This window comes from Rutilus rutilus (assembly GCF_951802725.1).
Source record: "Rutilus rutilus genome assembly, chromosome: 3".
Taxonomy (NCBI): domain Eukaryota; kingdom Metazoa; phylum Chordata; class Actinopteri; order Cypriniformes; family Leuciscidae; genus Rutilus; species Rutilus rutilus.
Genome location: NC_140211.1, coordinates 7,707,080 through 7,734,940, shown reverse-complemented (window position 1 = coordinate 7,734,940; position 27,861 = coordinate 7,707,080). Strand labels below are relative to the sequence as shown.

General features: G+C 40.8%; 2 protein-coding genes across 1 annotated transcript; both read left to right on the top strand.

Annotated features, from left to right (window-relative positions):
- LOC311287780 (growth-regulated alpha protein-like) overlaps positions 1 to 27,861 on the top strand; it is a 176,579-nt gene that overhangs the window by 20,714 nt on the left and 128,004 nt on the right.
- On the top strand, positions 375 to 10,170 carry LOC311288380 (uncharacterized protein; the record flags this gene model as incomplete). Its single annotated transcript, XM_084405775.1, has 3 exons — positions 375 to 387; positions 689 to 758; positions 10,092 to 10,170. 3 exons carry the CDS (start codon positions 375 to 377, stop codon positions 10,168 to 10,170), a joined length of 162 nt encoding a protein of 53 aa, XP_084261901.1.

Here is a 27,861-nt window from a genome sequence, read left to right as displayed (position 1 = left end):
ATCCATAATAGGGGCACTTTAAATGTAAAGCGCTTTGAGTGCTGATAAAAGTATATAAACTATATAAATATAACAAATTATTATTATCATTAATTGTTATTATTACATATTTCAAAAGATTATAATATGAAATTTCATATATTATATAATGTAAACTTTAACATGTACAAATAAATCGTGCTTCTTGTGCTTGACTTCACAAAACATCAATCCATCACTTCTGTGCTTATATATCATCTACCATGTTTTACATTGACCTGGAAACCGTTTTCGTACTTATTTTTTGCATTGTCTGCTCCAAATAATTCCACATGTCAACTTTGACAGGCCAAATGAGATGCTCGCCGATTGGATGGACCTTTTTGCATTTGGCAATGCGCTGTACACGTAAGAAGCCTTCAACTTACAATATGTAAGGGTTCACTGTTGCACAATCGCTCCTGTTGCACAATCACTTTCAACAAACATGATGTCAGTAGTGGCGCACTTTAAAAGAGAAAGTCCTGCCAAACTATGCGCAAACACTATCAACATATGGGAAAGTGAATTCCGGTTGTTTGCTCGGTCGGAAATTTCACAAAAATGAATTACATTTTTTTCTGACCTGAATGGCACTTCTGCTGTTAATCAGCTCTAAAGATGTGTTGAAAGAATTATTGCTCACTCTTATTTCTCTCTTTTCATGAAGTATTCGCTGCTAGACTGATGGCTCCACAGCTGCGCTGCTTGTGTGTTCAAACATATTCAGGAAAACCAATGTAGGATTGAAAATAATCCAAGATATTTTAAATGAACAAAGATATTTGCTTCACTGTTTCCACCCCCTCTTTCTATTACAAGGACCATTTGGAGTTCCTAAAGGCACAGAGGGGCTGATAGTGATCAAGGCCTGTAGGCCAATATGTTTGTACTTTGGGGGTCGATGAATTGTCACACCTTTAGTACGGTGAGGGAAGTGTAATTAGATGTTAATGAAAAATTCATTGTTCTTGTGTCCATTCATTTAAAACTTGTTGATTTCATTTGAGTGTGTGTAAAAGCATTTCTAACAGCTGAATTGGGGGTAGGAAAGAGAAACCAGATAGCCCGGGGAGATAACAAACACCTAGGCACGAGAAAGAATCTTAGTCGAAGAATACAGGATGTCATATAGTAGGGTCCCAGGCCCCCTCCTGAGGAAAGCAGGAGGTCATTTAGATTGTAAATGAAGGCCTTTTGGCTTCTCAGGGACAAAGAACAGCATAACCTGCCCAGGGGGGGGGGGGTAGAACCAGTCCATACTAGATGTCTTTAAGGAAATTTACAGAGACTAGGGAAAGGAGGAGTCAAGAATGTCAGAAACCTGTATAAAATGTCTCAGTTTTATTATGTCAGTAGGCTTTCTGTTTCACATCTGGGTGGCTGCGGTTGCGAAAAGATTCCTCAAAGAATAAAGGCCTTTTCTTCTTTATTACAATTTTGCCTTTTGAGTGTTCCTTAACCCTGTGATGCTGTTTTTCCCAGTGAGATAAAAAATTGCTATTACAGCTGGTGTCAGAAGTGGGATCCTGTGCGGACGCTTCTTCTCCTGGTCCTGAGAACGGATTTGACGGGAAAGTGCACAACCTCGGCAGCACCTAGGCAGCCGTCTCATACCTCGACAGTTTGGGATAGAAACTCAACAGATTACGGGAGAGAGAGCAATTCCGCATTCAGGGCCAGTGAAGGAAGCTCCCACCAGGACAATAAAGAATCCGCGGATTGCGGGAGAAACAGAAAAAAGCATCTGGGTAAGACACGGCAAATTGTTTTATTGAAGTTGAGTGTAATTTGATAATTGTGAGTGAACGTGAACCATATTGGCTGAGTTTTGCTTTTTGGTACGGGCGAAAGTTGATTCAGGGGAATCACAATTTTTTTGGGGGTAAGGGAATTGATCTGAGGAATTCGAATCAGTTTCTACCTCACTTAGCTCGTTGGTGGACGGAAAGCCCACAGGTGATTCAGGGGAATCACAGATTCAGGGGAATCACAGATTCAGGGGAATCACAGTTATTGATTAATTAGTTTTACTCAAAAGTGCTAGTAACCGATTTAGGTGGACGGAAGAGCCACGTCAAATCAGAATTAATCGAGCGCTGGAAAGTGCTTATAGGAAGTTTTTGAGTGAAACGTAATTACAAACCACCCGACCGATCTTGGGGTAAGGGAAAGATCGGGTCTGTTGAAGACGTTTGACAGATACTGTAAGACACGTGTCGAAATTGTGAAATCCAGAAGGGAGATTCAGCCAAAATGGGGTCATCTAACAGTAAAGTAGATCATTTTTATACACCAATTTTCTGTTAAAAGAGAAATAGGCCTAATGATGGTGGTAAATGTAAATGTATTTCCCCGAGGCGGGAACCTTGAGTAAGATAAGACTCAATGTTGTAAAAGAATCAATAGAAAAGAACGAGGGAAAACAGAATGGTTGTTGTGTGTGTGTTAAACGTGTGTAAAGGATCTTTATGTGTGGCTGATGAAACTTTGAGCAAAGCAATGACTGATAATTTGAGCAGTGTTGTGAATGATGAGCATATGAGATTGTACAAAGTAGTCTACAGGGTTTTCTGAAATGCTAACTTATCCGTTACTAGTCAGAAAGGGTTGTTGAAGTTTGTTCATGAGTGTAAAACTGTGAACGGACAGTGAATTGTTGGATGGGAAAGAAGCAGATAAAAGAGAACAGAGTCGATGCAGAAGGAACTGACATGTAGGGGAAGATAGGATGTTTTTTCCTGATGGAAACAGTGAATCGTTGGATTGAGCACATGCAGAAGGAACTGACATGTAGGGAACGATAGAGTTCATGGAACTATTTATGAACGCCTGATTAAGTCAAATTAAGTTGAAATGGTACGAAAGGTGAGTTTTAGATGGAAATGGGGCGTTGAGTATGATTAACAGGGATTGGCATGATATAAGGATAAGGAATGTTTCATTAAGTAAAACGATTGTCTTTTGAACCTAAAGGGTCCAGCTATGCTGGGAGTACAGCAACAGCGCTTGCTTGTTCAAACCAGCTTCTGAATGTTAAATGTATACTTGTTTTGTAATCAGTGTTGTTGATGATAATATCAAATTAGAAAATGTCCAGAGATTGGATATTTTGTTGATATTAAGCCATTTAAGGAAAATATATTGTTTTATAAAGGAAATTATGGGTTGGAGATAATTTCCCTAGACACGTGTAACTAAAGTTAATCAGAAACTTTGTGAAACCCGTTTAGAATATTTAGATTTTCCGTGTCGCTTATGAAAATTAATGCTCTGCCAATAATAATGATGTGAATGTGCTTTATTGTATTAATGTTATGAAAACAAGGGTATTTAAGAATAGATTGCCATATTTTTGTAACAAGAGTTGAAGGTGCAAGCATCTAGGATAGCTGTGTGTAATTTAGAGACCGAGAACAAGATTTAGGGAATCTTGTGGTTTCTGTGGAACAGTAGAGATAAGTGGGACTGAATAATGATAATATTAAGTTGAATCTGCATACTAATCATTTGAATAAGCTATCAAACCAGTGTTAATGAAATTAATGACATGCTAAATTTCTTTATACTGTATGAAGAGTAACTGAATAGTCCTGATACAAAAGAGAGCAAATGCTGTAAGCAGTTCTGCTCACGCTCTGAAGAGAATTGCAGATGATGTTTAGTAAAAGTTTGATTGTAATTAGAAAGATAAATAGTAACTTGACTGGCTCCAAACAAAGAAAGTGCCAAACTAACACAAATGTAAAGAAAAGTCTGTGTTAATATGAGTTAGAAAGTAGATCAGTGTTAATATGATGAAGATTGTGATTCGGCTATTGTAATTGAATTTGCAGCTGGGACAGTGGGGGAAAATGCAGAGAACTTATCAGTGGCTCTGTTTGCATTTCCTGAATAGGAACGCTCTGCTTCAGGGGCGTAAAGTAGGGTGGAGATGTTAGAAAGATAAAAGGCAGAATAACAGAGAGTGTTTTATTGCAGTCAGCTGGGTCATTCAGTGACTGTAAATGCCCACTGTATGACTGTAAAAGTAAATGAAGGAGAAAAGAAAGTTGATAGATGGAACTTTTGAAAGTTGTTAAGAAGATTGAAAGATATTAAGTGTAAGGAATTCCTTTTGAAAGGAAAAGAACTATAAAAAGTACCGGTTGACGTAAAATTACAGATGAGCTAAATGAGTTGCAAAATATTTTAAAAGTACCGATCACTAAAAGGATGATTGTGTTTTGAATGAAACGCTTTGATAAGGTTTTAGATGATATAGAGAGACAAATCTAACGAATGATTTATAGTGATAATCATAAAATGTATGACAAGCAGAGAGCGCAGCCTCAAAAGTTAGTATGAACCATAGAAGCAGATTGATAAACTCCTAGAGAAAACATTGAAGTCGGGTATTAAATTATGGTAATTGAAAATAAAATTGAAATGAAATTTGAAACGTTATTAAGAACTAGAATAATTATTATTTCTTTAAGATAAAATAAACAGAAGCAGTGTTACAGGATTAACAGTTGCTAAATGTAAAATGTGTAAAAGGCATTTGATTAAAAACAAAGGCTTGTTAATGTTGATTTTAAAAGATAAGAATGTGATTTGGCCAAAACAGGTTTGCTTATCTAAATCTGGCATGTGCTGTAACTGAAACTGCCACAGTTTCAGTGCAACAGAGACTCATTCGGAGTGGATATTTGTAATGTCTAAATTACAATACATGTAATTTATGGAAAAGATGCCTTAAGATGGGCTACAGTTAAAGAAAAGATGGCAGATAAAGTCTGAAGTTAAAGGTTTATGAGAATGCAGTGTACCAGTCCTGATGCCTCAAGAGTCTCTCTCTCATTCAATGTCAGCTGAAAACTGTTGTCTGAGGCTGTGTAAAGCACAGTGTTTCAGTTGAACAGATTCATAGATGCGGAAGAGCTAAAACAAATCATGCTACAGGCAGTTCAGATTTGACAAATTTAGAGGACAATTTGTAAATGTTTTAAAAGTAAAACTGAATGATTTTAAAGAAGTCTTTAAAATAATAATGCAGACCTTAAATGATAGAAGTGACATTTTTGACTAGTTTATTTTAGGACCGCTTCTTTGTCTGATTTTAGCCTCCACCATAAAACAGGGCTGATGGCTCCGGCTACAGAAGTAACAGTACACTGAATGTACGATTGTGATCTAAATTCACTGACTATAATCTAAGCAGGTTGCTACCTTTAAGATGATTAATGAATTTAAGTGATTAAATACTGTTGTTATTAACCTGTCTCCCTGTGAACACTATTAGGTCAGAATGGCTCTGATGACTCTTGAATGCGCCTTTTCCTAAGCTCCAGAAAACAACAGATTATGTTGAAGAAAACGGTCACAGATTCTGTGATGGGAAAAAGCGGTTACCAGTGTGTACGAGTGATTACTTCAACGACGGGTACGATCTTTTAGGCCAAAAGGACAACCTAAGACAGAAGGGTCACGCAAAAACACTGGGCATTTCCTGATGGAGGTGTTTTTTTTTATGTGAGAAAGGTATTAGAGTTGAGCGGTGACTGTGAGGCCAGCAGCATCAGCAAACCATTGAGAGGCGAGATGAGCTGTAAGAAGTTACGGCCGTCTGACCCAGAAAATGTGAGTTCCTCTATATACCACTCACCAGAAACCGCGTTGATTGAATGGCTTGTTTTTCTGACAAGTGTCTGCAACTATGCCAGGGGACAACACCCTGAAGAAAAGACAATTATAGGTTAAGAGCTGATCTGAATGGGCATTCAGGAGCCAGCAGAGACCATTGAACTAGTGGTTATCTGTTGTGGAGACAGCTTGAAAAAAAAAAAAAAAAAAAAAAAAAAAAAAGTTGTAATGTTAGTTGCCTGATGAGCAAGGAAAACACAGAGATTTGTGTCGATGCTGAACTAATGTGTCAGTTCTGACTCCTGTAGATCATTTAGACATGACAAAGGACCACTATAAGACATGGTGGTGGCTAAAGATGACTCAAGAGAATTTTCTGGAAAACAAAGGTTAGGTAAATTGAGTATTTAAACTAAAGATAACCTTAGAAAAGATCATAGAACGATTGAATATGACTATGATTATTTTAGTTACAGTCCTAGGAGGCTGTTGAAAAGATTATTTGCTTATAATGAGAGAGAAAGAGACTGCTTGAGTGGAGGAAGAGGATGGTACTCTGTCTGTTCTTCTGTTATCAGTCAGCCAAAGAAAGCTGGAGCAAAATAAGATAATGAACCAAAACAATCCAGCTGACTTTTCTAAAATCAGATGGATAATGAACAGACATGCTTTGAAACTGGTTAAGAGGCCATAAAAACATTAGATAAAAGATACAGGAAAATGTAAGGTTAAAATGTCATTTAAAATTTGAATCCTTTTAGATAAAAGATATTAATAAGAAATATGAGCGGTTCATAGTCAGGGAAGAGTGTGAGTGTGAATTCATGTTTTGTACAGTATGTGTTAGTTTAGGACAACTGTTCTGTCTGAATAGTGTGTATAAATTTGTCATTAACCTCTGGAAAGAGTGTTTTAGCATTATAGATGGGTTAAGGCGAATGACAAATTTGAAATTTTGAAATTGAAATTTCACAAAGCTGAGGATTGTGAGTCAATCTGATGAGAAGGCAACACAGAACAGGATGAGCTTTAAGTTGATTGATCATCGAGCTCTGTCTATTAATTATTATTTTGGTCATTCATGATGTGCAGTAGATTTGAATTACTTTCTGGACAGGTTTAAGTATTGATAAATTAGAATTGTGAAGTCGTAGATAGCCGTCAGTCATGTGTTGAGAAAAAGTTATAAATTTGACAGCAACAAACACGTACAGTAGGCTAAGTAAATATCAGATTATCCAGAGAGCCCTTAACAGTTATGTATTGTAAAAAGGGGAAGATTGTTATTCGACTGACGTTGACGAAGTGTAGTGACGTTGACAAAGTGTACACGACCTGACCTGACCAATTGATGACCTGGAGAATGTTCGTAGATGACAGCTGATTAAGAGACCAAACAATAGGGTTTAGGGGCCATTGCCTTAAAACAATTTGATAAGAAGATGAAATTGTGGTTTTAAGTAATATTTTTATTTCAGAGGCAGAGAAAGATGTCTAAAAGAAATTTGGCTTAAGGACAACGTTTGGGTTAGCAAACTTTATCCAAACAAATGTCACCAAATAAATATTAACAAATATTGCAGTTTTCTATAGCTCAAACAGTAGAGCGTTAGCGCTTGTAACGCCAAAGTCATGGGTTCAATTTCCGAGGGAAAGCAAGAATTGATAAGAATGTAAATGTGTACCTTGAAATGTAAGTCGCTTTGGATAAAAGCGTCTGATAAAAGTAAGAGAATTTTATTATGTTAGATTTATGCACGAGATGGGTGTTGGGCATCAAGAGGAGGATGAATATGCTCATGGCGGGAACAAGAGAACGCACAGTAAAACAAGTGGTCAGATGAGTCTTTGAACTTTTTAGTATGGATAATCTGTATTCAGGCCACAAACAAAGACATTTCGGCCTCACAGGTGGGAAAAACAGTAAATCCAGGGGGGAAGGGCTAAACCCATTGTCTTCACAGCAGGCTGAGAGGTTATCTAGCTTTGACCTCATCGGTATATGAGGACAGTAAAAGTCCAGGAGGGGTTTATTTGAAGAACTTTATTTGTATTAACCAGCTAGATCTGGTTTACTAAGGGGTTCACATTTGCTGAAAGCCATCGCACAGGTGGGAAGATAAATGTTGGGAGGACATTGGGTTTAATTGTGTGTATTGTTTGTATTTTAAGTGTGCTAATAACAAGAATTGTTTTGACAGGAAACGCCGGAGCAGATGTGGCAGCACAGCAGACAAAAGAAAACTATGTGACAATAACCTCAACATTTGTTTTTCTTTACAGAAGATGCAGACTTTTGCGCATGGCATGAGCAAAGTGAAGAAACAGTGCCTAACCCTGTGTAATGCCTAACTTAAAATTTTCATTTTGCAGGATGTCAGGATGGATTGAACCAAACAGAACTGATTCTGTATTGTTTTGTTAACATGAACAACATGGGTTGAATGTTTTTCAGGGGAACAAGGACCCTGAGTGCTATTCAATGAGCAAAATTATCTGGTGACAATAGTGTTTCAGGCTGTTGAATCCACAGGTCACACCAAAGGGACGACAAGACAAGCGGTCACTAACAAAATCACTTAAGGTCTGCCTTCACAGGTGACAGCAGACAGTAAACGACTCATTCCAGTGGGGGTGCGATCGTGATCTAAGGGAAAATCTTGGAAGGATCTGGGTCCAAGCTTCTCACCTTAAACTATACCAACCAACATCAGTAACCCCATACGCCACAACGAAGAATAAAGTGGAAGATCAAGGATATGCGCTAGAACATACCTCTCCTGCCAACGTTGGAAAAAGACCATTTCAACAGCACACAAAGTGTCATATTGGTGAAGATGGAACGTCCATGAGGCAACGAGATGATCAACATATCTGGAGAAAATGTTGACCAATTAATGGTTGAAGAAAAGTTTTGCGATTTTATTTGATTGAATCAAATTAGGGCTTAGTATTGATATACATGAAGGGTATAACTGTTCTTGAATTAAGACTTGAATTAATTCTATTCTTAAAGATTTAATAGTAAAATGGGTTTGATTGATTTTAGAAAATAGAAATGAATTTTTATTATTTTATTGGTTATCAGAGAATGATAAACAGGGGGGAGATGTTAATGAAAAATTCATTGTTCTTGTGTCCATTCATTTAAAACTTGTTGATTTCATTTGAGTGTGTGTAAAAGCATTTCTAACAGCTGAATTGGGGGTAGGAAAGAGAAACCAGATAGCCCGGGGAGATAACAAACACCTAGGCACGAGAAAGAATCTTAGTCGAAGAATACAGGATGTCATATAGTAGGGTCCCAGGCCCCCTCCTGAGGAAAGCAGGAGGTCATTTAGATTGTAAATGAAGGCCTTTTGGCTTCTCAGGGACAAAGAACAGCATAACCTGCCCAGGGGGGGGGGGGTAGAACCAGTCCATACTAGATGTCTTTAAGGAAATTTACAGAGACTAGGGAAAGGAGGAGTCAAGAATGTCAGAAACCTGTATAAAATGTCTCAGTTTTATTATGTCAGTAGGCTTTCTGTTTCACATCTGGGTGGCTGCGGTTGCGAAAAGATTCCTCAAAGAATAAAGGCCTTTTCTTCTTTATTACAATTTTGCCTTTTGAGTGTTCCTTAACCCTGTGATGCTGTTTTTCCCAGTGAGATAAAAAATTGCTATTACAATCTGATTGGTCAGTTTGAATGTCTCACATGTGGGTTTTAGTCACATGGTCAGGAAAGGATAAAAGAAGATTGAAACTGTTGCTGTGTCTCTTTTGATGCTCTGGCTCTCTTCTTCTCTGGGTCCCTTTCTTGGGGCTCTCTCTTTACCTCCTCCTTCCTGTCTCTCTCTCTCTCTCTCTCTCTCTCTCTCTCTCTCTCTCTCTCAGGTAACATTTTTTCATATATGCTGGGTACAATTAATAATATAAGTTATCATTATCTTATACATCTATTTTGTATCTATTTTAACCATAACCATAATTTGTCATTAAACCTTTTCAATTACAACTAATGTGCTAACTAGTTTTGAATTGGTATTGACTTTTAAGTGCTACATATTGCAATACAATATCGTCACTCTCTATAGCAACGCTCTCCCACAAATATTAAGCTATTGTAACTGCGCTTATTTCCATCGTTGGTATAAGTGGCAGTGGGTGAAATAGACAAGAAATGTGCAGTTTTCTACCATCTTGCTAATAACGTTTCTTTAGTCATTCGGCAGTCTTGCAGCTTGAACCACTGCAGGAATCCACCCTTACACCAATTAATCCAAAACTAATTCAGAACATAGAGAAGATTCCCCCTGGAACAAAATGCAAAAACATGCAGATCATGTGAGTGTGATATACACCAAAGATCAGTGCAATCTGGATGCATGATAGATTCAAATTAATATTGTATCATGATCTATTTAATCTGTTTTTCAATCTGCCTTCATTAAACCTTCTTTGTCTTATACATTGCCACTCTGAAACAAGGACAGACCTGCCTCAATCCCAAAGATGAATGGGTGAAAAAGATCATCGAAGGATAATTTCTCATCTATGTTTATATGCAAAAGCTTATGGTGTTTATTAGAGTGCCTCTGGCTAAAAGTATTTTTTAAAAAATATTTTATCCCAAATGCCGTTAGTATCCTTAACCAAACCAAGTGACAACAACAAATGAGTTGCTATCTTAATGTTTTTAAGTATATTTATTTTCACTATGATATTTTCCATTGTATCCTTGTATCTTTTTTTATATTTTCTTTACTATGTTTGAGATGTTGTCTGTATGTTTGTCTGTCTTGTACTGTAAACTCCACCCACTGGCCCAGAAACGGTATCCGGTGTCGTGGTCGAAGGGAATTCAGCGTTTATGTCTTTTCGGGCACTTCAAGAAAAATCACTTTAATTTATTAAACAGTTGATTTCTAATTTAATTCTGCCTCCATAAATAATTTAATCTGAATCCAATTTTAAATGACTCTTTAATTTTTACAGATTTTCTATTTTAACAGCTGATCAAAAGATTAATTGTGATTTAATCTAAATATTTGATTATTCTGGGCATTTCATATTTTCAGTTATTAATTCATTATGGACCCAATGCTGCATAGAGATCACGTTGGCCGGATCGTGTTTCTCCCGGACACAAACTTGTCAGTTCTGACTTTAATCAGTGGATTCAGGGTTAGCTAATACCTCTTAAGTCAGTAGTAGAGACACACGGCAACAGTGTGGGAAGTTCTGTTCACAGATGCTTCCTTGAGTGGTTTGCCAATTCCCTTTAAGTACCCAAGTGGAACAAAAGAACAATAAACATCTAGCACCCAAATATTTATTCAGCTTTCGTTGGACTCTTTCTCGTGCCCCAAGTGGTCATGCCTGAGTTTGGGGGATAAAGTCAAATGTTTATCAACGTCAATCTTTATCAATCTTTATTTGGGAATATCCCACATCAGAAGAACAGGCATTGTTCCAGATCACTTATAAAACAGCTGGAGACAGTAGGTTTGTGAGATTTGCATGACTGAATGAGACCTGTAGGGGAGAAGATAGTGTGCAGAGTCAGAAACTCAACATGAAAGGGAAGAGATGAGATTGGGTCAGTTGTGTTGTGCTCTCTGTCCCATAGATCTCTTCTTGAGTTCAGTCTTAGTAGAAATCCATCCTTACAGTATTTTTGGTGAGCCAAAGAAAAATGTCCACCCTGGTGGACAATAAAGATTTATTCTATTCTATTCTATTCTATTCTATTCTATTCTATTCTATTCTATTCTATTCTATTCAGGTTACTGTAGATCACAACATGAATTCAGTATTACTCCCTGAGCTATTCACCATCATGTCATTCCAAACCCGTATGACGTTCTTCTACAGAACACAAAATGAGAAATCTTGTAAAGGCCATCCATTGGCCCAATGACGGAATCCAGCGTTGTGAGCAAAGGTATAATGCGTATGTCTTTTCAGTTTTCTGTGAAGTTCACTCAATTTGTAGAATTTACTTTTGAATCTTACTTTAGCTCTGCACTTAATCTGACTCCAAATTTCAAATGATTATCAAATTTAGATTGTGTTTCTTATTAGAAAATATTGATTATGATTTAATTTAGATCTTTGATTATTCTGGGTATCTCATACTTTCAATTATTCGTTCATTAAGGGACCCAGTATCGCTTTGAGACTGTACGTCGGCAAAATATCACGAGCTCACAGACATAAGATAGCAAGTTCTGAAATAGTCAGAGGATGCAGTGCAAACTATTTTACCTTTAAGTGGACGCTCTCTGCTGACTCATAACAAAACGCCTCAGTTACGACTGTAACCTTGGTTCCCTGAAGAGGGAACGAGCGTTGCGTCGAGATTGACACTATGGGGAACGCTTTGCGTGATGATGTCTTGAAGCACATGTGAAATCAGTCCAGTAGTGTGGAGGAACATCAGATGCGGGTGACCTCACGTACCAGGAAGCTATAAAGCCTGCTTGAAAACAGAGAGCGTCAGCTTCGTACAGTCTGAAGTAGTCGCTGTCAGGCATGAAGGAGATATGGCAAGGTGACGCAACGCTCGTTCCCTCTTCAGGGAACCGAGGTTACAGTTGTAACCGAGGCGTTCCCTTTCAAGGGAACTCACGTTGCGTCGAGATTGACGCTATGGGGAACGTCTATACCAACACCACCATAGCTACGAATGTCTGTCCTGTGTGAAATCGAGCGAGCAACACTAGGATGACAAAACCTGAGACCCTGGTGTAGAGTCCAAGTCCAGAGAGTAAAATCTGACGAAAGTGTGTGGTGAGGACCAGCCTGCCGCATCACAAACATCCTGAAGGAAAACTCCTGATATAAGGGCCTTGGAGGCCGCCATACTCCTTGTAGAGTGAGACCGGAGACCGCAAGGAGGAAAAGAGCTTTCGGCGGTAAAAACTTAATAGGAACCTTCTCTATAGGCTCGAAAGGGGCCAGGGAAAGACCTTGGAGAGCAATAGCCAAATCCCAAGTGGGCACCCTGGAACGAGCTGCAGGCCTCAGCCTCAATGTGATACCAGAGGGTCCTTCCCCACAGACATTCCACCCAAAGGAATGTGGTAAGCACCTATGGCCACCACATAAACCTTTAAGGTGGATGGGGTTAGACCTGCAATGAACCGCTCCTGCAGGAACTCCAGCACTGTACCAACTGGACAGTTAACTGGGTCCAACCGACGGTCACTACACCAGGAAGTGAATACTCTTCACTTCAGGGCATAAAGTTTCGTCGTGGAGGGAGCTCTGGAATGTAGAATGGTCTCTACAACCTCAGTTGAGAGACCTGACCCTATGAGCTGGGCCCCCTCAGAGGCCAAGCCCACAGGTTCCACAGTTCTGGTCGGGGGCAAAATATTGAGCCCTCCGCTTGGGACAGAAGGTCCCTCCTGACGGGTAGCTCCAGAGGAGGCCCATCGGGGAGAGACACGAGATCGGGGAACCATACTCTGCCCGGCCAACCGAACTCAGGGTTCGGCTACAAGAAGTAGGCGAACCCGGTCCCTGCAAACTCTCTCCAGAACTCCCTGGAGCAGAGTGATTGGGGGAAAAGCATATAGACGTAGCCTCGGCCACGTCTGTACCATAGCGTCCAGTCCGAGAGGAGCTGGATGCGTGAGGGAGAACCAAAGTGGACAGTGAGACATCTCTCGAGACGCAAACAGATCCACTTGTGCTCAGCCAAACACCCTCCATATCTGCTCCACCACCTCGGGGTGGAGACTCCATTCCCCGGGCCTCAGCCCCTGTCTCGACAGAATGTCTGCTCCTAAATTCTGGACCACAAGAGGATATAGCGTGCCAGTTTGCATAGTGGGCGTGAGCGCAAACCCCCTTGATGATTTATATAGGCGACTACCGATGTGTTGTCTGTGTGTACTAGAACATGGTTTCCCCTGAGATCTGTGATAAAATGCTTGAGAGCCAGAAATACAGCCAACATCTCCAGGCGGTTGATATGCCATGAAAGATCATGGTCTTTCCACAGACCTTGAGTTGAGCGACCCTCTAGGATCGCTCCCCAGCCCGTGAGGGAAGCATCCATCGTTAGCAGCTTGCGACGACAAGGAGCTTCCAGCACGGGGCCCTGGGACAGGAACCAAGGTTTCTTCCACATACTATTTTGAGTAGTTTTGGGTAGGGCTGGGCGATTTAAATCGTGAGATTGTTATGCGCATCTCGTCAGTAAAGCCGGTTCCTTGATTAGTAGTAAATCGCCATCACATGCTTTCAGATGGAGCGGCATTTACTACAAAGAGCCGTAGTTAACTGACAAGCTGAGCCATATCGCATTAAAATCGCGGACGTATCGCTAGCGATTATTAATGCGACTGGCTCAGTGCTTACACGCGCAACCTCCAAAAGGTCTAGTTTATGTTCACGAAGTTCAAAGTTTGCAAGCATCAGTTCAAAGCAATCAAGCCTGACCTCTTCAAAGAAACTGGAAGCTGCAGCAGAGCTAGCTGCAACTCAAGCCACATTAAAGGTATTAGAGGACATGGAACTTAAGGAACAAGAGCTTGGGAACCTCGAAGTTGAGAACAGAAAGAGGCTTGCACTGCAAGAAGAAGAAAATGCTGCAAGGAAAAATTTATTAGAAGAGAAGCGCAGGCAGTTAGAGCGCTTAGAGACAGTTAAGAAAATGAATGCTGCAAAAGCACATCTACAGGTCTACAAACAGGAAGTGGGTTCGGACGAAGAGATATCGGAGTTGCTCCATAGCAGTAAGCATGTGAAAACCGAAGCTAAAACTACCCAAAGAAGTCTCTCTGTGGCAACACCACAAAACGCCACACATGTACAACCTGCTATGGTGACACAGACTGTTGAAAGTGTGCAACCTGCTGCCATTGCTCATCAAGAAGATAGCACTACAGCACTTGCCAAAGCAATAACAGAGTCGATCAACGCAAGCCATCTCCCAATACCAGAGCCTTCTGTTTTCAATGGAGATCCACTAAGGTACAAAGACTGGAAAACGTCCTTTGAGACATTGATCGGTAGGAAGAGTATTCCAGTGAATGAGAAGGTCTACTACCTCCGCAAGTATGTTGGAGGACCTGCAAAGAAAGCTATTGAAGGTTACTTCCTGCTAGGCACGGATGCAGCCTACTATTCAGCATTGGACATCATGGAATAAAGGTATGGAAGCCCCTTTGTGATTACCAAGGCCTTCAGGGATAAGATAACGTCATGGCCAAAAATAGGACCCAAGGACAGAATTGAACTAAGAGAATTTTTTTAGATTTTCTACGAAGCTGTGAAGCAGCAATGTTGCATATCAAAAGTCTTACAGTCCTAACTGACTGCGGTGAAAACCAAATAATGCTCAACAAGCTTCCTGATTGGCTAATAGCAAGATGGAACAGAAAGGTCCTGGAGGTTGAAGAATCAACACATGATTTTCCAAGCTTTAGCGAATTTGTTCAGTTTGTTGCAAGAGAAGCCAAGATAGCATGCAACCCTGTGACATCTCTGGTGATAGTGAAAAGGTTAACCCTCTGGGGACCAAGCTGTTTTTGGGGTCCTTGAGATGTTCTGACATGCTCTGACATTTGTGCTTTTTTCAGTTATTTATAAACATGATAATGGCAAAGGTGTAAATTCACTCTATATAGCACAAACAGGGCTACCATAATATGCGAGCAACGTGTATGTAGATGTTTGTATTTTTAAGAGAATAATGTTTATGCGTGGTTATTGGAAAAAATTAAAATGAAAGTTGCTGAATTAAGACCACAAAACACATATTAAATATGTGTCCACAAGACTTTTGACTAATGGATGTTGTCCCTTTCAGTTCTAGCTTCAAAATTATGTGAAAATAGTCTTGCTTTATCGTTCACAAAAAAAAAAATACATTGATTTAAATGGTGTAAAACAGGTTTTGCTTGGAAAGCCAATATGCGAGGGGGAGGAGTAGTTTACACCTTAGATTACAATGTCCCACCCACTCTGCATAATGACTCTGCATAATTAGCCATTCATTCAGGTGTGACACTGACTGAGCCACAATGCAAGGACAAAAGATGTATTTAGAAGAAGACTTATATCAACCATTTAAGATTTCGCTTACATCTATCTTGTAATATGTAACAATATTTCAAGTGTACTCTTTCTTTGTAAAAAAGAAAAAGAAAAAATATTATAGGCCTACATTTTATCATATGTATTCATTATTTTGAATATAGCAAATATATATATATATATATATATATATATATATATATATATATATATATATATATATATATATATATATAATATATCTAAATAATATAGTTATTATTTATAGCAAAGCAGTTTATTCTTTCACACACAGACGCGCGATTCATATTTAGGCTAAACAGTCTTTACAAATATGTACCCTTCATTCATCTCACAGAAAGGCGAGTCATATTATAGAAATGCGATTCATCTTTTTGCGGTTTGCATAGGCCTACACTAGCCTGACTACGTCAGACTTCCTACTTCCGCTCAATTTCATTTCGCTCCTGTAGTCAGTCTGAGATAGCAGCTTATCTTTCAGTTTTCCACCGGCCTTCAGACGGCCGGGCCAATCAACGAACAGAGGGCGGGCTGAGAGCCGTGACGTGGATGCTGATTGTACCGTGGATGCGTAGATTTACTTCACATAATCTGCAAAAGTCGTTCACAGCCATGTTCACTCCGATATTTCGCTCGATGGTTTTGTTTTCGCATCATACATGTGTTTACAGTGGAAGTTAGATGCGGCTGAGCATGCGCATAACACACGCCATAACCAAACGTTATGTGATTGGCTTATATTATGTCTCACTCGATTGCAACGCGCTTTGTTTACAGCTGATGTGGGCGTTCTCAGAATTTGCGTTTGAATAGCACGCGCTCTCCGGGGAGTGGTCAAATTACTTTTGAATGGCTCGTAATGAGCTCGACTGGAGTCGCTCTCTTTTTGTACAGATTACAGAAGCTGAGAATATTTGTTTTTTATATAAATTACTTCATTTAAAAGATGCAATCTCAAGCTTTATGCCCGTGGGTCTGTTTGCCTGTTTGACTGAATTTTCGCGGAGTTATAGATCATTTTCGAACGCGTTTCAAATGGGAGTTTACTGACAGAGAGAAGGCAGAAATCGCATCATGTTAATATTTCTTTATTTGTCAAAAAGCAAAACACTTTATTTTTATTGTGAGTATACAGAAAAAAAATAGAAACTGAACAGGATCGATTGATGTATTACACGAAAATGAAAGATCAAAATTAACAGAGCATTTAGTGTTTATTTTCATTGCTAAAAAAAAAAAACGAGCAAAACGCGCGGGCGCGTTTTTGGTCCCCAGAGGGTTAAGACACCAAAGCCTCGAAATGTTGGTGCAAAGGAAGAAAGAAATGTTGGTGCTCAGAAGAAAACCCAGACCCTAAAACATGTGTCTTTTGTGAAAAGTTGCACCATGGCATTCAAACATGTTGAAAGTTCAAAGAAAAGTCAATCTCAGAAAGGGTCAAGTTTGTGCAAACTAAAGGACTGTGTTTTGGATGCTTGAAGACAGGACACCGTTCTAAGAACTGTGAATGGAGGAGTGTCTGTGACACATGTAAAAGGAAGCACCCAACCTGTTTGCATGAAGACCGGGTCAGGGATGACGGAAAGAAGGATCACAGAGATGACGAGAGAAAGGAGAGTTGGAAACAAGCCAAAGAGAAGGAGAGGTCAAAGGAAAGGACGGATTCTAAGCAGTCAAAAGAAGCTTCTAAGGAAGCCACCTCTAACCGTGTGGTGCAAAACATAAATGGAAAATACACGTCCACCGTTATTCCAGTGTGGTTGTCAACAACAAGTAGCCCAGGGCATGAAGTTCTCGTATATGCTTTACTGGATAACCAAAGTGACACCACCTTTATCTTGAAAGAAAAGGCAGACGCTCTGGACACACAGAAGGAGCCAGTGCAACTAAAACTCTCAACATTGTCATCGAGAAGTACAGTCATTCCAAGTCAGAAGGTAACTGGGTTGCAGATCAGAGGTTTTTATTCAGCGAAGAAAATCACTCTTCCGGTAACCTATTCAAGAGACTTCATTCCTGCTAATATAAGTCGCATTCCCACACCCAAGACAGCAAGAGCATGGCGTCATCTAGAGCATCTTTCAGAAGAGATTGCTCCTTTAATTGACTGTGACGTTGGTCTGCTTATAGGTTACAATTGTTCTCAAGCCCTGTTACCCAGAGAAGTTGTGGCAGGCAGAGATGAGGAGCCTTTTGCTCAAAGAACAGACCTCGGCTGGAGTATTGTTGGCCCTGGAAGTTCCTGTGTCGATTACGGAGATGCAATTGGAAGCAGCCACAGAACTATTGTCAGACAAGTAATGCCATCCCTTCAGTCGTCTGCCAATCTGACAAGTGAAGTCCGATACATATGTCGAACACAAGTCAAGGAGTTAGTCACTCCGGCAAATGTTCAAGAAGAAAGGAATCAAGATCAAGCCTGACGGTCACTGTGAAATGCCTTTGCCATTTAAAGAAGACAGGCCGAGTCTGCCAGACAACAGGAAATGTGCTGTTCATTGCCTTAAGTGTTTGAGGAGGAGATTTGAGAAAGACAAACAGTACCACAAGGACTACTTAATTTTCATGAACGAAACAATGACGCGTGGAGATGCTGATAAAGTTCCTGAAGAAGAAATCAACAAGAGCCCTGTTTGGTACATCCCTCATCACGGGGTGTATCACCCACAAAAAAACAGGCAAGATACGCGTTGTGTTTGACTGCTCAGCAAAGTTTCAAGGCGTGTCATTGAACGATTATCTGCTTACAGGGCCAGAGCTGACCAATACATTGATAGGTGTTCTCTGTCGTTTCCGTAAGGGTCCAGTAGCAATAATGTGCGACATAGAGCGCATGTTTCATCAATTTCACGTAAGAGCAGAAGACCAAGACTATCTAAGGTTTCTCTGGTGGGAGAATGGGGACTACCACTCCGAACCATCCGTCTTTCGGATGAAAGTGCACTTGTTTGGTGCAGCCTCGTCTCCTGGCTGTGCAAACTATGGCCTCAAACACATTGCTGCACAAGGGCAAGGTCGTTTCAGTGAAGCATCCAGATGTTACAGATGTTACTTTTCAGCAAGTTTTCCAGAAGACCGGAAATATGAGCTCCATCACTTCTCTGATGCTAGCATCACAGGATATGGAGAGTGCAGCTACCTGAGAGTGATCGGGACATCAGGACAAACTCACTGTGCTTTGGTGATGGGCAAAGCCAGAGTGGCTCCTACGAAAGTCACAACCGTTCCAAGACTTGAGCTTTCAGCAGCTGTTGTTGCTGTGCGTACAAGTGATCTGCTCAGAAAGGAGTTGGATATAGCAGAGGTCCAAGAATTCTTCTGGACTGACTCCAAGGTCGTCCTTGGATACGTCAACAATGATGCAAGAAGATTCCATGTTTTTGTGGCAAACCGCATTCAGCGCATCAAGGACAGTACCAAACCAAGTCAATGGAGATACGTGTCCTCGGAAGAAAATCCAGCTGACCATGCATAAAGGGGCCTTAAGGCAAAAGAGCTCATTGCTTCTAACTGGGTTAACGGTCCAGATTTTCTTTGGTGTGAAGAGCTTCCCAGTGGAGATAGTAAGGTGGGAGACATTGCAGTTGAAGACCCAGAAGTTTGTAAGGTCTTTGTGCATAAGACATTGACAACAGAAGATTCACTGCTTAAACGCTTAGAGAAGTTTTCAAGCTGGACGAGGTTGGTCAAAGCCATCGCTAGACTTAAGCGGTGTGTCAAAGAGTCAAAGGATTGACATCAAGAACCAACGAAGCCAGCAGCCTGGAAGAGAGAAAAGATGCAGAACTTACCATCATAAGCATCGTCCAGAGGAAGAACTTCTCTGTGGAGATTCAAAGTCTTCAGTGCAAGGAGGAAATAACCAAAGGCAACCTGCAAAGGCTAAATCCTTTTGTGGATGGACAAGGCATCCTCAGGGTGGGAGGCCGATTAGAGCATGCTGCTCTGCACCCTCATATCAGGCACCCGGCAGTCTTACCAAAGACCAGTCACATAACAAAGTTACTGATTGCACACTACCATCAGCGAGTGCAACACCAAGGACGTGGCATTACAATGAATGAGCTAAGGGCTAACGGGATCTGGATACTTGGATGCAGTCATGCGGTGTCGTCCTACATCTACAAGTGTGTCAAGTGTCGAAAGTTCAGAAGGTGCACAGAGGAACAAAGAATGGCAGACTTACCTCGGGAACGTATGGAGACAACGCCCCCCTTTTCATATTGTGGGATGGATTGTTTAGGGCCATTCTACGTTAAAGATGGAAGGAGGGAAGTGAAGCGTTATGGCCTGCTATTCACTTGTCTGTGTTCTCGTGCTGTGCACATAGAAGTGCTGGATGATATGACGACCGATGCTTTTATCAATGCTCTTCATGCTCTCATTGCTCTGCGTGGTAACGTTCGACAACTTCGTTCTGACCAGGGCACCAACTTTGTTGGCGCAAGACGTGAGTTCCTGGAAGCGGTTAAAGAGATGGATCAAGAATGCCTCAAGCAATTGGGCTGTGAGTTTGTCATGAACCCTCCGTCTGCTAGCCACATGGGTGGAGCCTGGGAAAGGCAGATCAGGACAATACGAAGTGTGTTGACATCCATTCTAGATCACATTTGCACATTTGCTGAGTGATCCAGTTGGGCCACAGCCTCTTACGCCCAATCACATTTTGACAATGAAGTCTTCCATAGTCTTGCCACCACCTGGAGACTTCGTGAAAGAAGACCTTTATCTTTGCAAAAGATGGCGTAAAGTTCAGCACTTAGCCAATAAGTTTTGGTCTTGGTGGAAAAAAGAGGACATGTTAATCTTCAAGAGAGACAAAAATGGCACAAAACACGCAGAAATGCGCAGGTCAACGATATCGTGATCGTGCAAGATGACAATGCACCACGAAATGAGTGGAAACTCGCCAAGGTCACTGAAGTGTATCCTGGTGAAGATGGACATATGAGAAAGCTGCGATTGCTGATCAGTGAATCAGCACTGGATGACCAAGGAAAGCGGCTCACAAAGGCCTATTCACAAGACGGTAACCCTGCTTGAAGCTGATTAATGCAGTCTTGGTTGTTGCTACCTCACTTAAACTCAAGTCTCATAATTTTAATTTGGAATCCTATGTTTATTAAGTTAATAAGAAATCACCAGTGATTTGGTGGGAGTGTAGCTGCCAGCAGAGACAGTTGCATAATTTAAGTTCCATAAAAGAATAGTTACCACAAAAGTAACCACATTTAAATATATCATAATATATTTATATTTATCTGAATTTCTTTTACTTTGAAATATGTGTACAAGCTGACTTGTTTATGTAGGCTTGTATAGCGGAACTATTGTTCTGAGGTTCGGTTGGTTCAGACCTTTATTGATGTCACACCAGCATCGAAGTATGTAGCGCATGCCGAGCTAACTGCGGCTCGTTAAGTTTGTGGTAATGTCATTACATTTGTAAGTTTATCGAGAGACACACGGAAGAGAAGTTGCCTTTGTTACCTGTTTTTCACTCCCTGGAGTTAACGCGGTCAATGAGGTATGCATAGTTATTTCAATGTGTAATTATCAATGTAAAGCATAACTGTGTGACAGTTTATTAACAGTCTATCTAACGTTGTGTTTATTTATTTAATGTGCTATTCTCTGTGAGAATACTCTTATTTCTGTAACTTATGTGATTTTTTTAATGTTTTATTTAGTTCTCACGGCATGTTTGATGGCATTAAGGATGACATGGTTTGACCAATAAATGCCCGTAAACGAGAACGCCTTGTGTCCGTGTCCGTTGACTGGAGGGGGTTACATACATATTTAGCATAAAAAAATAATAACAAAAACTTACCGTCAAATTCCTGGTCAGTTTTGTCAAAGAATGTGTCCTGTTCATCGTCACAATCATCCTCCAGAATATAATCCGCAATAAAACCGGTTAAATCATAATTTGGGGCAATTCCACCAAGATTAATATCAAGCAAGCTGTTTAAGCAAGCAGCTATTTTCCGTTCCTGCTCATACTTCGGTGTCGCCGGCGAAGCCATGGCCATGTCAGATGTCAAAACAACGCATTAACATTACCATCCAGCAAATAACATGTAGCAGGCCAAAAATGGCCTTAAAATAAGTTTAATATTATTGGCAGAATACTAAGCTACAAAACAAATAAGCAGTTCTTAAAATATTGGCTATGACAAGAAAAAAATCACCACAGACATCTAAACCCGGTTTAAATCTCTCTCTTTTTTTTTTATTGTGTTGACGTGATTACCATTAGCGGATTGATATTAAAGTATGTTTTTACTCTTTCTAATAGAAAAAACACAGAAAAGAAGTTCCTGAACCGAATGATAAACGAATCAGCAGTGTTGTTGCGCGAAATAAACCCAGAGACGATTGAAATCAATGTTTAGGAAGCCCACGTCCGTTTTTTTTTTTTTTTTTTTTTTTGCAAAAGTATAACGTAGTGTCAATAAAATCATTAATTTCAGTATTTATCATGTTATAAATGAAAATGTAAGTATTGCATCTCAAAACCATTGGTATAATCTATCATTTACAGCAATAAACACACATGGACTATTTTTGTCATTTTTATGGCTATGACTACTTTGACGCTCGTTAACGTGATCGGTTACCTAACCTAACCTCTGTTCTCTCTAGAAGAGGCAACGAGTATTGCGTAAGTTGCTTACGCTACGGGTAAAGTCATCTTTTCTCGAGATATGAAGCCAAAAAATTATCCTTAATTTTTATAATCTCGTCAACGCAGTGCAGCAGCAGTCAGACCTAAAGCAGGCTATCTAGCGTGCTCATTGGCTGCCCTGCGGCAACTGCAGCAGCCTACCACTGAGCCTGGCGTGACGTCGCGCCCTCACGCGTCACGGCCCGTCAGAAGGGGCGTGGTTAAGCGCATAAAAGGAAGGCTCGGAGGCTGGTTCACTGGTTTTCGTCAATGAAGTGAATGAGCTCGTGGCGCGAGCACGGCGGGTTACGCAATACTCGTTCCCTCTTCTAGAGAGAACAGAGGTTACGTTAGGTAACCGATTACGTTCTCTTACGAGAGGTTCTCTCGTATTGTGTAAGTTGCTTACGCAGGCCTCCCTGATCTTACACAGGACTTGTGCAAGAAGGCTCTTGGGCCCCGCGGCCAGCTGTGCGCTAGTGCATCCATGCCGAGGGCTTTTCTGTATCATACATGGAAGAAAACGAGACCCTCTCTCCCTCAAACTCTGAGGGTCCTTCTTAATATGAAACAGATGTGAGACTACATACATACAAAAGAATTTGCAAACAAGGCCTTTTCACTGTAAAGCACAGGGCCTTTTCTGTGGACACAACTTATGCTCTGGACAAAACTATTTTATGGATAAAGCTATTGCATGGACAAAGCTGAGATAAAGAAAATACATTTCTAACAGTTTACTAATAACTGCTCTTATTTTACAGGATTACATCAGCACGACCTGGCCGAACACACACGAGTAACAGGTAATTCCCACACAACACAAGCATATACAACCCCTAGTGGTAAAACTGGAATTGCTAAAATGAACTCAATCTACTACACCTTACTTTGGGGATTTCCAAACCTTTTTGTCATCTGAACCCCTTTGATCTAAAATATTACAATTGTTGGAGCCATTCTGTGTATTGGGATGGGTTGGCGCTGTGTTCTGCCACAAGTCTACTTAAGACATCGGCTAATTAGTGCAGGTGTGGCACACAGCGATGTGCATGGTTTTTGACCATGATACACGGTGTGTAAACATGGAGACTGACTTGAGTTAAGTTTTATTTAAGAAATGTTTAATTTTTCGTTATATTAATAAATGGATTGGCATATCCGACTTTAAGGTCAGACTTTTTAAAGTTTATTATTTTTACCGTATTTAATTATTTAAAGCTACACTGTGTAATTTTTTTGTTGATTCTTAGCAAAAAACACTTAGTTCTACCAGAAAGACTCGGGAGATAAAATGATGTAACGAAGCATACATTTATTGACAGCTCAGCAAGCATTATTATAAAGTTCTTTGGCGTAGGCCCCGTCCATAGTTCATAATCCGAGAGTAGCGGATCTGCATCTCCTGCCTGAAGACGAAGGCAGGGGCGCAGCCGACCCCCAAAAATAGGTGGATTGTGAAACCACCGGGACGGGGCCAGCCTTCCCCCCAAAACTGGTAGATGAAAGTATACACACAGGCCTTGTTAGACCACACAGAATTTTTATTTTTATTTTTTTATAACGCCGCATGAAGATGAGGCCACGCAAGGCCGTTACCACCAGGAACACCACCACCAGTAATTGCATGGAATTTACCTGATTTGTTACTGGAGAGCTTGCTGAGCTTCGAGAATGGTTTTTGAATCAGGTCTGATGTATGATTCAAATGCTGAGGAAGACCATCTGCCCATGATCTTAATAGCTGACGTAGAGATTCCTCGTTCAGCTGCTGTAGTAGCTGCCCCAATTCTGAATGAATGGCCGGTATAGAGAGAGGGGGATAGACTGCAGCTTTTGATAACAGTGGTTAAGTGAGTTCTAAAACAAGCCTTGGAAAGGGGTGCTCCATTAGGTAATATAAATAGCAGTGCATATTTAGAAGTTCTAGGCCGGATTTTAAGAAATTGAACCATAGCTGTGAAGGGACAGAAATTATTATTGATTTTTGAGAATGTTAAGGTAACGCCAGAACCTTGAGCATCAGTTTTGGAGTGCTTAAGAAAGAGTGTGAAGAATTTAGGTCCAAAGTGTAGATCTGAAAAGGAAATGCCACAGGCAGGATCAAATTTATTCGTTTCTGAAGTGAATTCCCCTGGACGCATAAACCCGTATAAGGCAGATAAAAACACTGCCTCTAGAAGAATATTAAGGTACGTAAGAAAGAAGGCCATTGCGAACAGAAGTAATTAATCTTTGCAATAAAGGCAGGGTAATAGGCAGACGTTTGTCTGTAATTTTGCTGGAAGATTTAGCTAACCCCTTAAGTAGTAATCGAACGGATGATTCAGAAAAAAGGCTTTGGAAATTAGGATTATAATATTTAGCGTAGAATTGGATGCCGGCGAGGAGTCTGCGAATAGAAGAAATTTTAAGATTGCGATTTTCAAAATTAAAGACGAGAAAGGAGCAAACGGTCGAAATTAGAATAGGAAAAACAGAAATTTGGAAGGAGAAACAAAACATTAGAAAAGCGGACCATGCAGACGTATAGGCTTTGAGTGTAGAGGGAGCGACGCCTTTAGAAATGTAATGTCTAGCTGACGTAAGCAGGTCGTTTAATTTGGTAATATGTCTGCTAACGGAGGGCAGGTTGAAGGATCCGGGTTGGTTGAGGGGCACAGCTGTCTGAAAGTCTGAAATCGAAATCGAGAGAGCGCATCAGCAATAACATTGCAGTGGCCGGGTATGTGTTCAGCTTTGATAATGAAGTTAAAAACAACAGATTGCCAAATTAACTGTCTCAGAAAAGGCATGATCGTATGGCAAGATGATCTACCTTTATTAAAGATGGCGACTGTGGCTTCGTTATCGCAGAGCATCATGATATGTTTACGTGACCACTCTGGGCCCCAGATGACACTGGCAACGGCTATAGGATATATCTCGTAAAGCGCGGATGAAACGGAGCCGGATGCTGTTTTAGGGAAGTCATTAGGCCATTTTTCTGCGAACCATTGCCCTTGGAAGAACCCCCCGAAACCGATGGAAGGGGCCGCGTCGGTGAATAATTGAAGTTGGACCGATGATTCAAAATCATCGTTGTAGAAAAAAGAAATACCATTCCAATCGTTAAGCAGTCAGATAAACAGCCTTCATCTAGTTGAATCTGATCGCTTAGTTTTTCCACGGAATTGGCCAGAGTTAACAACCGTGAGATGAAAGCCCTGCCTTGAGGAATGATTCTCATGGCGAAATTTAGGTCTCCGAGTAGCGAAAGCAAATCGCGCTTTGATATGGAATGTAGGAAGGGAACAGATTCCAAGAAAAACCTGATTCTTGCGAGTTTTTCGGGGGGAAGAGAAGCTTGCATTAGAACTGAATCTAGAGAAATCCCTAGAAATTCTAATGATGTAGAGGGTCCCGAAGTTTTCTCAGCAGAGAGGGGAATACCGATGTCGCTAAAAATATTTTTGAGTATGTCCAGGACTGAAGATTGAGGAGATGGAAAATCGATTAACAGAAAGTCGCCGAGCAAATGTAGAACGAAAGGAAGCTTGCTGACATTCAGCAAGATCCAGCACATCGCTTCAGAAAGGCTATTAAAAATATGAGGGCTACTTCTACACCCGAATGTAAGCCTAACAGCAAAATAGAATTTAGAATTCCATTTAACGCCAAAAAGTGGCCAGTCAGAGGGATGGATTGGCATAGTTTTAAAAGCATCTGTGATATCGGCTTTAGCTAACCAAGCACCTTGACCGGCTATCTTAATTAAATGAATAGCATTATCAACCGAGGCGTAATGTAGAGAGAAAGGTGCTAAAGGTATGCATTCGTTCACGCTCGCTGTGTAGGCAGAATGAGGGAAAGACATGTCAAAGATAAGACGTTTTTTACCGGAGTATTTCCGTGTAAGTAAGTTCCATGGAATTAATGCGAAAAGGCGAAAAAGGAGAGGAAGCAAAAGGGCCAATGACGTAACCTTTATTTACCTCTTTCTCTAGCAGATTAGAAACCACATCTGGTTCAGTAATAGCTGATTGCAGATTTGTAGCTATGAAAGAGGTGGTGAGATTGGAAAGGATGCCTACCCGAAACCCTTGAGACAGACCGGTGATAAGATAATCGACAAAAGTCGGATCGGGGTGAGAGGAGAGGTAGATAGAGAGATTAGAAACATTAATGGGAGTAGAAGGGTGACTTTTCAGAATTTTCTCAGAATTGGGGCTTTTCCTCAGATTGGAGGTTTGTACCAGCGTGGACAGACCGATTTCGGGTGCGGATCCTTGCAGAAATTGCAAATGTGTTCATATTTACATATGAGAAAGAACAGACAGATTCATTAAAGTTATTACAAATAATAGCGCCTTTGTGTTCTGTGATGTAGTGTTTCTTGCTGTCATATGGAAGCCTTACGTTATCAGCACCTTGGACAGCGTGCCCATGAGCGCTACAAATGTTGCAAGCCAGCGTTTTTACGCCGCCGAAATGACGAACGAGCAGTTCAGTGTCACAGACCAATCTAGTCTGGAGTTAAAAAGCGAAATGAAGGAAGCAGATTTAGCGGAGAATGATTTATGGTATTCGTAGAATAATGTACCCCCGTAACGTTGATTGAAGTCTGCCATCATGGCTAAATACAAATCCAACTCTTCCCTTCGATCTGGGAAAACCTGACACAGAATGTTTCTGAATATGCTGAAAGCGATGACGAATTCTGCGAATGTAAGATTCCGTTGTAACCTCGGATCGGAAGTTTTAAGCAGGACTGCCACGTCACCACAGTCAACCACCTTCCTGTCAGCAGCAGGCGAGGGAAGCAGAAGTGAAGCAAGGTTTATATCCTTACCTTGGATGATGTTTGTTCTGATGTGAGGAGATACCGTAGCAGCGGCTGGAGAAACAAAATGCCTACCGAATAGCTGGGCAGGGGCTGCTGTTGAAAGGTTAAAAGATGAAGTTTCAGTTGGAGCGGAAACATCCTGAAATGGTGTCTGAGCCGGTTGGTGAAAAGTTGGCGGGGCTGAAGAAGTAGAAGCGAAGCTCGGGGGATCGTTTAATCCGCTGGCAGGAGGACAAAATTGAGGAGTTACAGCGAAGTTGATAGCCGGATTCGGGCCATTGAAGTTAGCAGCTGAGTGTTCGAATTTTGACATCCTCGATTCCAGACTTTTGACGGTTTGGGAGAGGCTTTGAACCGCTTGGAGAAGTTGAGTGTTAACTCCGTCAGGCTCGGTGATGTCCGGATGAACAGGTGCCCGAGCGTGCAGCGTGGTTCTTTTAGCTGGATGTGGTGACGATGACTTCGCTGTTCTCTTTCTGCCGGCTTGTTTTGAGTGGCCAGACACTGAAGGAGTCGCGAGATTAGAGACGGACTCAGGTGGATTACCCAGAGTATTTTGGGCGAGAAGAAGAAGATCCTCTCTAGACAGACCTTGGCTGATGGGAATGCCGGCTGATTCCAGAGTACTGTACATGTCCTCCGTAGACCATGTTGCCCATAGCGAGTCAC